The 17,560-nt window shown below is 46.6% G+C and overlaps 1 protein-coding gene across 4 annotated transcripts in view; it reads left to right on the top strand.

Moving 5' to 3' along the window:
* B4GALNT1 (beta-1,4-N-acetyl-galactosaminyltransferase 1) overlaps positions 1 to 17,560 on the top strand; it is a 654,742-nt gene that overhangs the window by 443,609 nt on the left and 193,573 nt on the right. For all 4 annotated transcript variants that reach the window (XM_069653609.1, XM_069653610.1, XM_069653612.1 and 1 more), the window contains 2 exons: positions 9,739 to 9,845; positions 10,604 to 10,644. In XM_069653609.1, the coding sequence (XP_069509710.1) occupies positions 9,739 to 9,845; positions 10,604 to 10,644 (148 nt within the window). The remainder of the gene's footprint in view (positions 1 to 9,738; positions 9,846 to 10,603; positions 10,645 to 17,560) is intronic.

The raw sequence follows: 17,560 nt of genomic DNA, 5'->3' as shown, positions 1-17,560 counted from the left end.
GCAAGGCCCCCATAACGGTAACCGTGCAGCTTCATTTTCGAAGAAAATGTGTTCCAGGCCCCGAATATTTTCTGGTATGCCCGTGACTCATCGGGCGGGCAACTCCCCGCCCACTGTAGACACCACCCACGGCTGCTCCTTATAGTGTCAACATATTCAGGGTTCAAGTTGTAACTCCCACTGGTTTATTGAGGGCGATGGATGCATGGTGCAATTTACAGAAACCAACTGACAATACACATTATTTGTGTCTTTAAATAAAATACATGTTTTAATGTTTCTTTAACATTTAACATTTAACATCACTGTTAACATTTTGCTATGATCTTATCAGTGGCAGGTGGGATTTGTTAACCATTAGCCACAGACAATAGGAGCAGATGTGCTTTCCTACTATAGCAAATTGATGGACAAATGCAGTCATTACTGAACTGACAAACGTGCCTGTCAAACACTGCAACAAGATCTTCTTGTATAGGCTGCCTCTCATGACATGAACTCCACTTTGCTACTGCCTTGTAGACTGGCCCTGTTTTGGGGCTACTGGCTAGTGACGGTCCTGTTGTTGTCAACCTACCCTGCTGTTTATTGCACTAATTTGCAGCAATGCCATACAGGCTGAGTGGAGCATTGTGTGGGCATGGGCAGCATCAGTCCCCAGCATTGTTAACTCCAAACTCATTGTACATGGTTAAACACACCTGCTCTGGCAACCTGGGTGGTCAGGTTTGTGAATAAGAATGAGCCAGCCCAGGAGGCAGAGTTGCTGGCCAGTGCACACGGTTGATTGATATGTTACCCTTACTGACTGACAGTTAAAATAATAAAGTTGCCAAAACACCACAACTTAATCAAGCTGAGATCAGAAATAAGTGCTGGGGCTAAGCACGGGCAAGCCCTACCACAGATCAAGCAAGGACTGTACACCTGTGATGTGCAGGTGCTGAGAAGCTGTCTCATCTGTGGTGTGTGTTTGATCACTTGCTACAAAAGCGAATCCCTAGTGTCATTGGCAATTACCTGGATTCCACTGGGATTCATCAGTTGTGATCCTTCTGATTCCATGTCCCAGGGGAGCTGGAGGGCCCTCGTTGCAGTACTGATCCCAGAGCCCCGATTGATCTTAGCGATCCAGTGTTATTCTTTCCAGGGATGGAATGCGTCTATGTTTCCAGGCAGGAAATGGCCTATCTGGGCCAATGCTAACTAAATATTTTGTAGCATTGCCCCGCTTAAGTTCGCCTTTAGTATGCAACCCCTATATGGCCCCTTTCCTTGACCTTGAAGAACCCTACACCGGATACAGATTCTGTCCCTTTGTCTGGTGCCCAATGGCGAGAGGCTACTCTGCAGAATGCCTACTTAATGGGAAACAGAGCATTCCAATACATGGGCAGAGATGGGAGCCCTAAGGGACATTTCCCTGTAATTGCCCTTCTACCTTTATTCAGCCTGCTGGATGGAGGACTGTCCTAATTGGGGTCCCGCAATCGGCCATAGCCTGTTATATGTGTGCCATTTGTTTTTATAAAATTGGCAATGTGCATTTTTACATTAATCTGTTTATTCCTAGGGCACGATTAGGCCACTCATTAAAATTAGAAAGATTAATGCCAGGGGTCCAAATTTAATGTGAGCACACTGAAGAAATGGGGGCAAGCCATTATGAGAGGGCACATGGGTTGGCCCATCTTATTCTAACTCTGGCTCTTATAGTCACTGGGCAGGGAGGTATTCACGAGCTGAGAGGAATTAAAAAAGAGGCTAGGCCTCTCTTTCAGGTGTTTCTGGCGTCCTCGATGCCAGAGCTTCAGGTGCAAAGCGTGCTATGACCTTAGGAAGCAACTATAATAAATGTTCTTTTTTTATTTTTATAATTGTTATTTTTTTTTATTTAATAACACGCCCATACGTGTTAGCAATCCCACCAACACTTTCGCCCGTCCCTTAGTTACCGCAAGGTACCACAGTGGTGTGGAATTGTCGAGATATTGGAAATCACCACTCTACCTGAGAGGTTGACATTGGCAGGTGTACTGGCCACAGGAGTATGAAGGGAGGATAAGGGGAGCTATGAGAGAGCATGTTAGAGGTGGGGCCCAGAGGAGTAAGGAACCTTGTATGCCAGTCGGATCCAGATCAGGACAGAGCCGGACCAGGGGAGACTGCGCAAGCCGAGCGCCTGAATTCAGCATAGAGACGCAAACTAATCAACCCTACTAACAATTTCCCTTTCTGCATACACCTCTCAAACTCCAAACCAAACACAACCAAAATCTACAGCACAACAAACCGCACAAACTTCACTACATTGCAACAACAAAACAAAAACACGCATAGTCTTGCACAACATTACACAACAACTACCGGCCGCAAACACCCCAGGCCCAGCCAACGGACCCACCGGGCTGAGGCCGTCAACAGCACATCACTGCTCTCTTGCACTTTTCCTGCCTCCTCCCACTAACTCAACCTCCCCTCCTCTTTCAGAGCCGCCAGAGCGGCAGGGGACCACTCCGGTGGTGATAGTGCGCGGTACAAATGTCCTTTAACATTAACATACCAGATATTTTTCTATGGGCGGAATCGGGATTCGAACCTGTGTTGTGCTGCATTGTCACAAACGTGTTGCCCCTGATCTATCCCACATCATCATGTATTTGGATGAGGTGAGGGAATGCAAAATCATTGTGCATTTTGGGACTGGGATGGTGGGAGGATGATGTAAGCATCTGGGCCAATTTGGCACCTAGTTGGGTCAGAGAACCCACCAGTAATACCTATGCTAGGAGCGTCAAGTCAACAAAATATCAGAAGTAGAGGAAGTGACATCACACACCTGATTGCATCACAGAAAGGGAAGTCACAAGGCTGCTGTCCATGATGACATCACAGGAAGTAACATTATGATTGATAAAATAACAGTTTGTTAAGCAGATAGAAGACTATTTAATTATTCAACTACATTTTAATGTGGGTGCTGCATTGATAGGCGAGGGGTGATGTTGTGGCACTGTGACAAGATCTTCACACACAGGTAAGTGTAGTTTAACTGTTTATTGTATGGACCCCAAAGACTGGCAGCCACCACCAGAGGATCCAGGAACCAACTGGCCCATGTGGAATGTTGATGCCTGAACAGCCATCAACATTCCACACGCGTCTGGATATATTACAACATATCTTCTTCCCTTGCATAACAAAAACAAAAACATTAACAGAAAAGCCACGTAAAAAAATAAAATCAAGCAAATGGTGAAAAAGATAAGCAATATAAAATATAAAATACCATTCAAACTAGAACATCAGTATGTCAACATAATGCAAAAATAAATAGTGCAGCTCCTAACAAATGTAGTCTCTATGTTTTATGGGCGGCCCACACCGCCTAGGGAGACGCCTCAGACCATGCCCCACTTCAGCTTGCCGAAGAGGAACAATCTGAGTTTCCATATCCAAACCTGTACTTGAAGAGCAAGCAACATCCTCTTCACGTCTGTGCACCACACCTTGGGAGCCAACAGGATCAAAATCCAAAGCAACATCCGGAGACTCCCCATTCAAATCTGCACCCGAAGCACCAGCGCTCTTAACTCCATCCACCACCACACGTCTCTTATTCCAAACGGAGCCATCCTCCAATTGCACATGACCCTTACCAGTCTTGACAACCCTCCTTGGAGGCAGACATGTGCTATTGCCCTTTTGAACAAACCTAAGATTTCTAATGTATACAGTATCCCCAGGCCTAACCTGTAATTCCTTCCTGGACTTCTGAGAAGATACCATAGCTTCCTGGCGTGCCAGAATACTGCGATGTATACCATCAGATCCACCTCACATGGACCTCCACCCCTCAATGCCAAAGTTTTCAACAAGGACCCTGGCTTTCTGCCCCTCATAATTTCAAATGGAGACTTCCCCGTGACCCCCGAAGGAGTCCTGTGATAAGCAGCCAAATACTGTGTCAAAACCTCCTGCCAATCCAAACCATTAGCCAAAGCCAATTGTATGGCAAACTTAATAATACCATTCGCCCTCTCACCCAGGCCATTGGCGCATGGATTATATAAAGCCGTCCGATGATGGGAGATGGCATGTTGATCCAGAAATTCCCTCATGGCTCTGGACCTGAACTGCACGCCATTATCTGTCACTAAGCTGGCAGGTAACCCTTCTCGGTCAAACACTTTCCTCAAAAAAGCAATAACCGACTCAGTGGTGATATTTCCAAATGCAGCTACCTCAATCCACCTAGACGTATAGTCCACTAAAACCAACAAATATCTACTCTCAGGCTGAATACATTCAAAGGGGCCCATGATGTCCAAAGCCAATTTGGTCCATACCTGTTTGGGAACATCTACAGGATGTATTGGTTGGGGATGCAATACCTTGCTTTTATCGCTGATGGAACAAGTCTGACAATCTTTCACCGCCTGTTCGACATCCTTGTCCATCGACGGCCACCAGAAATCTTCCCTAAGTCTCCTATTGGTCAGAGAACGACCCAAATGCCCCGCATGTGCCAATTCCACAATTTTACCTGTGAGACTGACGGGCGGTATTAACTTGACACCTCTGGAAACACCCCAAGGACCCACAGCCAATTCATGCAATACCTGGGAATAGCCCCTCCCCTCAGGTTTGTCCTTAACGGCCTGCCAGCCTCTGATGAGACCTTCCCTGATCCACTTCAATTCAACATCCGCCTCAGACTCAACATCCCACAACGACGTCTCCACCTTAGATGCAATATAAGCAACTTGACAACCTTGCAAGTCCTCCTCTTTCTTCAACACTACCTGATCCTGACTGTCTCCCTCCACCGTGGGCAAAGGGGACAAACAGTCTGCCACCACATTGAGCCTTCCTGGAAAATATTGCAGAGTGAAATTGTAATCCTGTAACTCAACCGACCACCTCGCAATCCTTGGGGATACTGCCACCATAACTTTGGTAGAAAACACCTGGACTAAAGGCTTATGGTCCGTCCTGACTATATATGGAATACCCCAAAGAAATGTCCTGAAATGCTTCGAAGCCCACAGCACCGCCAAGGCCTCCCTTTCTATCACCGAGTACCTGCCCTCCAACTCTCTCAGGGTCCTCGAGGCAAAAGCCACCGGCTTCCATTCACCATCTAATCATTGTTCTAGCACCACACCCAAACCCACATCACTTGCATCCACCGTAAGTACACTTTTGTTTTTTGGATCAAATGATCTCAGGCACAGAGCATTTTCTACATCTCTTTTAACCAGCTCAAATTCTGCCCCACACTCCTCGGACCACACAAATCTGGCCGACCTCTTCATCAGGGCCTTCATGGCCACCGTCTTTTCAGCATAGTTAGGTATAAATTTAACATAATACTCTGCAAGACCCAGGAAAGCCCTCCGCTGACCTTTATTGGCTGGAACAGGTGTGTTCCTCATAACCTGCTCCAATTCAGCCTTAGGGCTAACACCCTTCAAACTCAGTGTATGGCCTAAATAGGTAACTTCAACCACACCCAACTGACATTTGGCAAGCTTCACGGTCAGACCCTTCTCTTTAAGAATTCGCATCACCTTCCTGACCCTGACATCATGTTCCTCCCTACTACTACCCCACACCAAGATGTCGTCCTGAAAATAACTTACTCCGGACAATCCGCCCAACATTTCCTGCATTAAATGCTGGAATACTGCAGAGGCCGAAGCAAGCCCAAATGGCATGCGACAAAAACGGTATGCCCCAAAAGGAGTCACAAATGATGTGAGAGGCCTGGAGTCAACGTGCAGGTCTATCTGATGATATGCCATAGATAAATCAAAGGTTGAAAAATACTTAGCCTCCCCCAATGTCAACAACAATTTCTTAATGTTCGGCAAGGGGTGCCGATCCACCCAAATGCTGGAATTCAGCTCCCGGAGGTCTACACACATTCTGATACCTCCATCACCTTTCTTGACCAGGACCACGGGAAACAACCACTCTGAAGACTCAATAGGTTCAATTATGCCTGCCGTCTGAAATTTGACCAACTCAGCTTCCAATCCCTCCCTGGCTGACACTGGCACTCTTCTTACCTTGTGTACCTTAGGCAAAGCGCCCCTCTTCAAAACAATGCGATGGGCAAAACCTTTCAGCTTACCAAGGGTATCGGAAAATACTTCCGGAAACTCAGCCATGAGCAAAACTGGAGTAACCATGGTACTATCCTCACCTCCTTCTGCAATACTGAGGACAGGAACCTCCTTACCGGGATGTATTTGCATGCCCAAAGCGGCCTGCTCCTCCCAACCCAGCACACTAGTGCCCTTGGATGCCACATACAGTTTACCTAGAGCCCGCCTACCATTGAACGAGAAATTGGACCAACTGTAGCCCAGCACATCAATGGGGTTCTGCCCATAGGCACACGGCTTGATGTCCGAAGCAAGTAAAGCTGAAATCTGCTTTCCCAAATCTCCACAATATACTTCTGGAGCCACCAAGGTGTAAGGTGACCCTGAATCGACCAACATATCCACAGGATGATCATCAACTAATACAGAAACCCAGGGGCCCTTGCACACATTACCATCCACATGCAGAATCACTCCCTGCTCGGGTCTACCACCCGAGGCACTCTCTTGCAACAGTGCCGAATGATCTGTACTCACATTAGCAACCACCTGCACTTTACACATGCATGCGTAATGGCCCATTCGTCTACATTTCCTGCATTAAACATTGCTAGCAGGGCACGACTTGGAATCGGCCACATGGCTGGACCAACCACAATTTTTACACACATCTTTACACTTAGACCACCTGCCCCCTTGACCAGTAGACTTGTCAACTTTTTTGTTCCTTGGCATCACCGCATGAACCACATCCCTAAACCCATCCCTCTCAGTAACAATCTGCACACTTGTCCTGGATGCCTCAATTGCCCTTGCAACCTCCAACACCTTATCCAAGGGTGGGTCGCTCTCAATCCACAACCTTTCTCTGATTTTTTGATTAGAGGTTTTCATCATAATTTGATCCCTGATGTGTTCATCTAAATTACCTGAAAACCCACATGTGGCCATAGGGGCCCGTAACGCTGTAACAAAGGCATCTATGCTCTCTGTGGATCCTTGTGCCCTAGAAAAGGATTTATATTGCTCCAACACAACATTAACCCTTTTACCAAAACGAATTTGCAGCTTCTTTAAGGCAGTCTCATATGCACTTATGACCATCTCTCCCTCACCACCACCTGGAACCATCACATTCTCTCCAGGCAGGTGATGGAAAACCCTCAACCCCTCAGTACCAATACAGTTAAGAAGTGCAGCTTCCTTCTCATCATTGGTGAACTTGGCCCCACCTGCAGCTCTCAAATACACTTTGAAGGCATCCACCCACTGATCCCATGGAGCAGTAGGTTCACCAGGGTTTGGCAAGAAGGCTGGAGGAGGCCTTGCAGCTGTATGCAACATGTTTAAGTGAGAGTACCACAATCCAGACCCCAATAGTTTGCAGATCCCAAGTAGCTGGAAAAAAGTACTCTCCTTGTAACAACAAAACAGGATCCCCTTCCCTGATCACCAGTCAACACATGAGGACGTTTCCCAGCAAAGAATGTCACCTTGTCTCAGCAACACCGAAAAATGTAAACTGCAGTACCAAAATATGCTAGGACAGCACCAACAAAGTCACAGTACAGCATGCAATCCTCAAATTGGGAATCCGTGAAGCAGATGCTCCTGTAAACCACACCGGCGATGGTAGAAGCAAAAACCTACCAGTCCACAGTAACTATGTCCAAATTGCAGCCAGAAATGAAAGGCTGCTGTTGACGCTGCTACACGCTAAGCGCCGCAGCCCTCAGCCACCACTCGGTGCGGAGTAACTCCCTGACACCCAATTGGACGTTGTCACCCGCAGCAGCCACAGCCGCGTCTCCTCCAATGGACGCGGACTCAGGGGAGTTGGCTCCGCCCCCTGGACAGCGGCGCCAAGTGGCTCAAGCCATCAACATTCCACATGTGCCTGGATATATTACTGCACACTGCTTTCATATGCTAGCACACCTGGGTATGCCCATTTACTGCCACCTTGAGCCAGTTGTAGCCTCACATGGCAACTATACTCATTAGATGCTAAGTACAGCCCGGCACTCCTATGTTCTGACATAGTCCGCCTCCTTCATGTGGATGATGCCCTTGTATGCCCTCGCAAGCCACTGTAGAGTTGCTTTGATGATATGCCAACTTCAGCCTGAAATGCCCCTGTGATGACATCCAATGCCAGCTAATGCACTAGGGTACAAATCACCATATTTAATGTGCAGCCCTATATGCCCCTCATTAATGCCAGGTACTGACCCACATGAGCAGTATAGTTATCATAGGTGATGGCCAGATGCATATATCCATTTGGTAAACAGTGTCCCCTAATCTGAGTACTGCCCAGCATGAACTAAATAGAAACTGATAGTCGATTCACCCATTGCAGGGAGTGTCACAGTTGCACAGCCTTCTGGTGCTACCACAAATGCATTACATGAATACGAGTCATACTACTGAAGGTTGATTGGCCACGAGGACACTAAGATGTGCTTGGTGGATTGTGATGCTAGCCACTCCTTCCGGCTGTTCCGTACCAGACTCTTGATGGGTTAGGAGAGACGATCGCACACGTCCCATGGCAGAGAGGCGTTAGACAGTATGCAGCACCAATCAAGCAGGCGTTCTGGGGATTTCTGATATAGCACCCCAGCGTGACTACCGGCCGCACACGCACAGGTGGGAGTTTCTGAAGGTGACCAAGCAGATGTATTTCGGTGCGACAGATTGTGAAGCCCAAACCAAAAAACTACAAAACAACACATCACTGTGAAACACAGTAGGAAATAACAGTCTAGTTGACGCAGACTCTAATGATGAGTGTGTCACCTCTCCTGTCTAGGCATTGGATGTATGAGTAAACACCACACCCATAGAAGACTCCCTAATTAATGTAAGAAAATCAAACTAACACCCATAAGAGTTCTGAAAGGTCCAGAGGAAGGTGGATGAAAAAAAGAATATGTCGAAACATCGAAGTGATGTAAAATGATTTTTGGTTGTCTATAACGTTGCGATTTGCACTTTTTCTACACAATAAACACCAACACTTCAGGTCTGTTTGTGAGCTGTAGCACTTATGCACTTTGTGTTGATGTTTACCTCAACCATATGCAATGTATACATTTAGAGATACCGTCTAGGGATTTCATATTGTCTTTTAATGGTTTTTATGTTCCTTTTATGAATAAATAAACTGATTTGGATATATAGGAAAGATTTTGAAATGCTGTGTTGTTGAAGATAACACAGGGACATTTCTGTTTGTGCCTCAGTTCCTGTCAGTTGAGAATAGCAACAGTAACTGTTGTCCCGTGCCAGACTTTTAGTTACATGATAATCTCTGTCACAGGGTATCCGCTGCCCCTGGGTACTCCACTGACCATGCCAGTTTCCCCACGGGCCCTCACTGTGATAACCTGTTTCCAGCATTTTGGGTTATCAGTCTGAACGTACTTGCCCTTTCCTTCTGTTCCTGTTGGAGATTTCCCGAGCTGCCGAGCTGCTTCTGCTTGCTGCCTCAGAGGATAAGGGTTCTCACTCTCTTTCTCGATATTTCGACTGCAAGCTCTCTGTATCGGGACCAGTCCGCACAACCACCAAGCTGTCACGTTGACACAAACAACAGTAGGTTTTTGCTTCTTCTCCACAGATCCCAATCACCAGCAGACCGACTCCTCATAGCCAAAGCCAACTCTCCCTTGGAGTACCCGGTGCAAGGAGTGGAGGTCCGTCCACTCGCAACCATACTCTTGCCAGGTAAGGACACCAAACTTGTCTTTCCTTAATGTAATGTCATATAATGCAGAGTGGTCTTGTAGCTCAACGCGTCGGATATGTTTCAAAGATGTTGTACATGGACACAGTGCCCATATTAGTTATGATTAAATATTATTTTTTTGCAAGACAGCGCAGCGTGACAGCGTATATCTGAAGTCAATGTTGCCAGGGTCCAGTTGGGCCTAGGGACTTATTCTTTCACTGTCGCCCGTAGCAGACTTGTGGTTGTATTTATGAATGTATTGGGTTCATTTGACACGCGCAGTAGGTTCAGAATCTAGTGCCCCCAGTTGCTCAACTTATTGAATGTTGTTGCATATGATTAGAAAGATTCTATCTGTTAATTTGATCTGCGACCGGGTATATGTGAATATTTACATGCGATGGGGTATGGGGGATCCTTGTGCATCCCAGGAAGTCTACCCATTCTGTTTTAGGCCAGTCCGGCCAACTCTACTCCGACTCCACTGGGCTCCGCATACCGAGGTGTGGAAATCAGCCCTGGACTTTTACATTGTTTGTTTGTCTGTTTTAATATTTGTAATGTGCGCCAGACCCGAGGGTATCAGGGCGCAGACAGGCATCAAGCTAGATGTTCAGCTCTGGTTACATTGCTGTGTGGTCACAGATGCAGACATTTTATACAAGATGAGTTAACATTATTTCTAATGTTTAGATTGACTAAGGCAGCATTTTTGTTGTGTATGGTTTACATTTCTGTCATCTTCTTTTCCAAGGTTTAAGTTTGCAAGATGACGTGCAGAGGAAAACGTACACGGTAAAGAGCCTCCATTTTTACTTGGGATTGAGTACGGAAGGACGAATAAGCAGAACTAATTAGGCATTTGCAAATGCGCTGCGTATCACAAACCGTTTCCAAAAATATAATTCTCTTATTAGGAAGGATTAGGGAATCGAGCTGCACTTATTTTCTACTGCCCTCTGTGTCCCGAAGCATTACTTAGTGGTATTTCACTATTTGTTTGACCTCATTATTTATTTGAGCGGTTTTTGAAAGCACAAACCGGATCCCAAAGGGCTTCGGGTCACGACAGATTCCAATAATCAGGTTTATAGATAGGACATATGCATATCCTTACAGAAGAAGCCATGTATGCTCAATTTGGCACAGGTAGAGAGCATTCAATTGTTGGTAAAGATTCACCTTTCAGACCTTTACTCAGGATGGCCAGCCATTGGCTGTACACTGCAAGTTGGGGGCAGCAGGTTGCAAAAATAGCAGGCCGTAGGGTGGGTAGAGTGTGCCTGTGGCTCAACGAGGAGTGGGGATTGCTCTGTTTGCTGGCTTGGCGGCAAGAGGCTGTGGCTCCAGAGGAGGGGGGTCAGGCAATAAATGAGGCTTATTGAGGCCAACGCAATGCCATTCAACATAAAATATAAACACATGCTGTCATCGACAATGTTAAAACTAACGTTAAAATAGAGGTCGTACAACATCTACTCTTCTGGGTCGAAATGGCTTTCTGTACCTCTACTGACTGGTCCATGCACCATGAAAAATTAGAGCAGCTGCTAATTGAATCATTTTGGGGGGTTTGTTGCCTGGCACACCAAAAGAGCAGAGAGACAATCCTGGCCCCCGAAAGGCGTAATCCAGGATAAAGGCACTTGCTCAAAGATAGTGAGAAAAAAAGGCCAAAACAGTCAGAAATGCATTGCAGTCACTCTGCCGGTCAAAATTCTATGGTAGACTCAATTATGGTTGGTACAACCTTTCCAAAAAATCATGAAAGAAGCCAAGCAGAGAATCCATCTCCAGTCTCCATTTTAAAGTCAAAGACTGAAGCTGATGTGCACTAGCCAGAGAGAGATACAATTGGCGCTAACCCGCTGGATGTAATCATAGATAGCCCTCGGTCTGAGAGATATTAGACCGAAGTGTGTTCTCCATTCCCAGCATCTAGTATGGCAAGTCCTATAGCACCTTTCAATAGTACTGAGGGGGATTCCCAGAAGTCTCCCAGCCCCATCTGGTAGTATCCCCCCTTGGTGTACAATATTAAGGGGAGAGGCAAATGCTTATTAAGTGACAGCATGCCTTAAAGAGCAAGCCTGTGTATAGTGGTAGAAAGGTTTACTGAGTTGTTTCCTCTACGGCTTCCCCACGAGGTGGCCAGTCCTAGAGTCTTCTAACGGCTACCATTGACTTCAGATGGTCGAGCTGAGAGAAGCTGCACCTTCTCCCCTCTTTGTTTGCCCCTTCTCGATTGTAAGATGAAACTGTAACTCCAGTGGCGGACAGAGTAGGAAGGAAGGGAACAACGTGCAACACATTTTTTTCAAGGGTTGCAGTCTTGCTGGTTGACAGCCAATTGAATTGACACAGATTTCAGTTTAGCTGTAACTGATATTGGGTGGTAAAGTGGAGAAGTGTGCTTTAGCTTCACAAAGAAGAGTTCCACAATGGTGAAAATGGTTGCAAAACCTAGCGGTGCTGTTAACCTTAAAAAATAAAAGTAGTGCAACACTGTTCCCGACCATTCCTGCTCATTTCCACCCCTGACGCACCTCACTCATCTGCCTACTGTGGGCCTCTTGCGGTTCCCGTTTTGTTGTTCTAGGGCATGGGTCTTCCAAAACTCACATGCATGAATAACATTTTTACTCAACTGGCCCACTGGCCCACCTGTACTACTTGTACTTTTATATGTACATACAGAAAATAATAAAGCAACCCTCAAATATAACCCTGGGGTGCCTGGTGTGGACATTCCTGTGCTTTTTGCTTCTTGGGGGAAAAAGTGACAGACATTTTGATCTTCTCTTGTGACCCAGATGCCTGGCATTCCTTCCTGTTGAGCAAACTGTCTGCCTAAAAATCTTCTGAGATTAATGCTGGTACAAGATGGAACACCCTCCTTGGTCCTGCGCTTGGCAGTCACATGGTGCACAGCACCAACAGCAATCGAACCGTGGTGGCCAACGTTTACTCGCTCTTCACCTGTTGTTGTTGGTCCTCTTCTCCCTTACAGGCACTACCCCCTTAGTATGGGTGCCACAGTCTCCAGCACGTACAGATTCTGCTCATCTAAGACCTCCTGCACCGCTTGCTGTCCAGACCCTCCTTCCTGTCTCCCTCCCCTTCTGCGACCATGCCGTCATATTTGTTGGGCTCCACCAATCTATGAGCCAGGGCCTACTTTTTAAAAAGTGGGCTCAGCCCTAGATCAGCTACTAAGCACCCCTGCAACATCGATGACGTTCTCCAAGAGTGTGACATGCATATTTTCTTGGCTTGATTGAGACGTGGCTCTCTACTTATTATAGACCCACTGCTTCGAGGTGACTTTGAGATCATTATAAATAACAGAGTGGGTAAGTTGACTGGCAGCGTTGCTCTGATTTTCCTTCTATCTTCATCACAGCTAAGAGCCACACTCCTTCGAAAGCCTGCACGTTGCTACTACATGGCAACACCTCTCTCCTCATCCCAGTAATCAGCTAGTCCGCTGCAGACCCCTCTCTGTTTTCCAAGGCATGGCTGGATCTCAGACTCAGTACCCAATCAGTCTTATTCTTGGGAATGCCAACATCTAGTTGGATGCACGAAAGAATAAGGGCACCAACCTCTTTTGCGACTCCTGTTTTACCCTGGACTGACCATTCATTGCTGGCTGCTTGTCTGTCCAGTCTAGGTGGGTCCCGCAACTGATTAGGGGCTCACCTTGTGCACCCTCAGCAGTGGCGTTCCTCATGCTTAGACCAATGAAAAGAGCCTCTACTACTGCCTTTGTGGCCACCTTCATTACCCCTCGGGTGTGTTCCCTGACCATTTAGTATCCTGGTACGAAGCGCTGCTAGCGTACCTACACAATTCTCTCTCTGGCTCATTAGATATGCTTGCACCCAGTGTCAGGAAGAACAAAACACCACCCCTGAGATCCAAAAGTTGGTGCGACAAGGATCTTGCAATGATAAATAAAGGGAGCAGAGCTCTGGAGCGACCCTGCTGTAAATCCAAGTCTAGTAAACCTGCACCTCTACCGCACGCGCGGATTAGACACACCTATCAGGCATACGTGGAAGTCCTACCTGAACGAACGCATTGACCTGGCACCAAACACAGCTAAAGAGATGTTCATGATCTATAAAGAAATGAGTGCCTCTGGTGCGTGCTCCCCTGCATTGATTGCCATCTTTTGCTGACAACCTGTTTCCTATCTTTATGGACACACGAGTGGTGATCCAGGCAGCCATGCCAACACAATCCCTCCTGACACCTCTGTCTCTGCTGCTGATGCTGCTCCCTTCTCCTTCAAGCCTGCTTTCTCTGCAGAGATCCTGGCTTTAGTACAAACAATGAAGGCTTGATCTGAACAGGTTTTCCCTTGCACAGCTTCAGCCATCAAAGTTTACATTGCTTTCTTGGCCACTGTCTTGGCTGCTCCTTGTAGCCGCTCATTCGTCTCTGGTGTCTTTCCTTATGAACTAAAAACAGCTATTATCCTGCCACTGTTAACAAAAAGAACTTCTGATGACCCTTCACTCCCTCCTAGCTACAGCCCTATTACCATCAATCCTTTTATTGCCAAACTGTGGACAAGATGGCCTTGTCCTAACTCCTCGCCTCTGGTGGCATGAATGGCCTGTTTCATGGCCAGAAGTCAGGATTCCGACCCCCCAGCGGAACTGAGTTGGCCCTCCTTTACTTTTCCAGCCCGTGGACGATATCTGCCGTACGATAATGTTTCTCCTATATGCGTCTTCGGCCTTCGACACTGTCACCCATGCCACTCTTCTTAAACGCTTTGCTGTCTCCTATAGTATCATGCAATGGATCTCATGCTGTCTCTTTTACCCGAGTGGCTCAGGTCAGATTGTTATTCTCCTTTCTTCTCCCACTGTCTCTAACTGCAGAGTCCTGCAAGGCCCCATTGCCGTGTCTCTCCCCACCGGCAGACCTCATTCCCCTTTTAATGTTCCTTTCAGTCCTATGCAGACGACACTCACATTGGTTTCCGGTTGGAAGGTGCGTCTTCCTTTGCCCCTCAGCCTCATCCCCTCTAGCCTCTCCCGTGCCCAATGATGGATATGCAATCAACATGTGTCTCAATCCAGCTAAGACCAACATCATTTTCTTGGCTTCTTTTAGTCCTCCCTCACTAGCTTTTCCTTGGTTGCTTTGGGCCGGGAGGATAGCTCGGGGGCAACGCTCTGGCCTTGGAAGCAAGATGACAGAGCAACACGGGTTCGAATCCCGGGTGTGTGCTTAAAAACCTATGGGTATTAAGCGTGAATAACCAATTAGAATTACAGTTGCTTTCTACGGACCCCCCTCCTTCTCGTGTTCCAACCTGCGAGTTCCTATTGGACCAAACCTCTTACATCACTTAATGGTCCCTTGCTACACTTGGTTGCTCACACTACTTTGTGGGAGGTTTTAATGGGCCCTCCATTAAAATATTGAACTGCTACAGCTGACCATGAATCATTTACACATAGTGGTGGCTGGGCAGCTGACTCCTCTTCTGTCTACTTCAGGTGCATGGCACATGGTTTCATTAAAAAATGTAATTAAATCGTTCATCTAGTGCGGCGTGCCATTGGGGCAGCATGGCCACCCAGCACATTGCACATGCATGACCCAGGCCAGCCTGGGAGTCTGTGGCATAGCCAGTGTTTCGACAAAGGAGTTTGGGGGCGCCTCAGCATGGCTCACAGGGGGGAAACACACTTTGTGTTATGCCACTAGATAGAATTGGTACTAACCACTTGCCAACCACTTGCCTTAAAACATAGATTCATCAGTCCACTAATTTAGAGGAATTAACAGCATGATAACAGCGTGTTTCTGCACTTTGCACATCTGTGTGTGCTGCAGGGGCCAGCGTATCCATATCGGGCATGAGGGGAAAACTGGTTTTGGTCCAGGAAGGGGACGGGGCTCCAGACCATGGAAGCATCCTCCAGTAACTCCTAGCCCTTAGAGCAAAGCTCTACCTGCAATTTCATAAAAGAAAAGCCTCTTGCCACCAAAGGAACACCCTGGATGGCCCTTTCCCCTCAAAGAGCAGGTGCTGGCATCTCCATCATGTTCTATGACCCAAGGGGAGGGTTGGGGGAGAGGGTGGAACGTGAAATGTGGTTGTCCTTTTCCCGGTGAGGGCACCAGACCATGAGAGCAGCTTCCAGTCACCCCAAGCCCTCAGAATGAAGTGCTACTTACAATTTGATAAAAGCAAGAGTCACCCTGGAATTCCCTTCTCTCCTCCATGGGAAGGAGGATTTATGGAAGATAGTCCTTCCAGGAACGATGAAAGGAGAAAACAGTTTGGCAGAGAGTGAGGTTTGATTGGAAGGAGGTTTTAGATGTGGCAAAAGAGGGCAAGTTATCCTGTGTGATTTGCTCCCACAGCTTTTGTGTATTGCTCAGAATGTGTTACTTTTACATAAACAGCCAGTATTGTCTATTTCCCCAACAATCAAAAACAAACCCAGGTATGTAAATGTCGACTGCTTAATATCACTGATCAAGTGATTTCAGTCAATTATCAGACTCAATTAGCACACTCACTCTCCAAACATGTAGTTCACGTTGTCCCCTCAGCAATCCACCCGCAAGGGGAAACCAAACAGAAGCATTCCATGCAATTAGAAGCTCATACGAGTACTACAAAGAGTCGCCACTCATTATCCAAAACATCCTTTACAACTGCAAGCTTAGGAGGGAAAAGGTTTCACTTAAACATTCGTTTACCGTTTATCAAGTTAACAAAGTAAGAAGGAGCATCACAGAACTAAGTTAAATTCATATTTTGACAGCAATGTGCAAAAAGAAATCACCTTAATAATCTGCTGAATATTACTTTAAACCTTGATTAAAATAATTCACTCCAGTACTTGCCATGGCCCTTGTTGCTGGTGACTCTCCAGGTTCACTGTTAAAGATGTATTTGAGCTTCATGCATCTTTCACCTTTAATTATCCACCATGTGAATAAGAGCCACAGGTGCTCGTGAAGGTGTGCTGTATTCCCTGGCCCACTTAAAGGTGTTGTCCCATCTTTATATAATTAAGAAACAAACTCATCCACTCCCAAGTTAGAGGTGGTTCGAGTCTTTTGTGCTGCCTAACAATATTAATGTATGCAGATCAATGTCCTAAGATAAATGGGATGGGGAATGGGAATCTTCGTCTGCTACTCCGGCATCCATACTGGAAACAATTCCTTAGTGGCGGGATTCAATTCCTAGATGTTGGAGATCACCACCCGTCACCATCGGTGCAGAACATTCATTGATATACCCTCTTCTGTGCACCAGAAGCAAATGCTGCCCGATTTTGGGTCGCCTTTTTGGAATTTAGCTGGTGCATGGTAGTCAATATAAAATGTAATACTATGTTTTGTACAGATTATCTGGTATCCAAAGTGTGGCGACCCCTGTAAACCTTTCGATTCAGAAGAACCCCACTACTCCGGGTCCCTGTATTGATCCAAGGCCTGTGTATATTTCTGTGTGTTGGAAATATCAGGGACCTATCAGCACACTTTTTCAGGCCCACTCCCCTCATGTTGCGTTATGCCACTTGTGTTACTTATTTGGGCGATTGTGAAGCTGACGTTCACAAGCAACTCTGCCCAGAGTTCAGAGACACAGTTGCCCTTCATTTTGGCATCAGCCGATCCCCTAGCACCACAGGGATTTGTTAGATGTATGAAATCCACAAACACA

The sequence above is a fragment of the Ambystoma mexicanum genome, chromosome 3q (genome assembly GCF_040938575.1).
Source record: "Ambystoma mexicanum isolate Mex_15411 chromosome 3q, UKY_AmexF1_1, whole genome shotgun sequence".
In the NCBI taxonomy this organism is placed as follows: domain Eukaryota; kingdom Metazoa; phylum Chordata; class Amphibia; order Caudata; family Ambystomatidae; genus Ambystoma; species Ambystoma mexicanum.
Note: the sequence above shows the minus strand (reverse complement) of the source record. Positions and strands in the feature narration are given on the sequence as shown.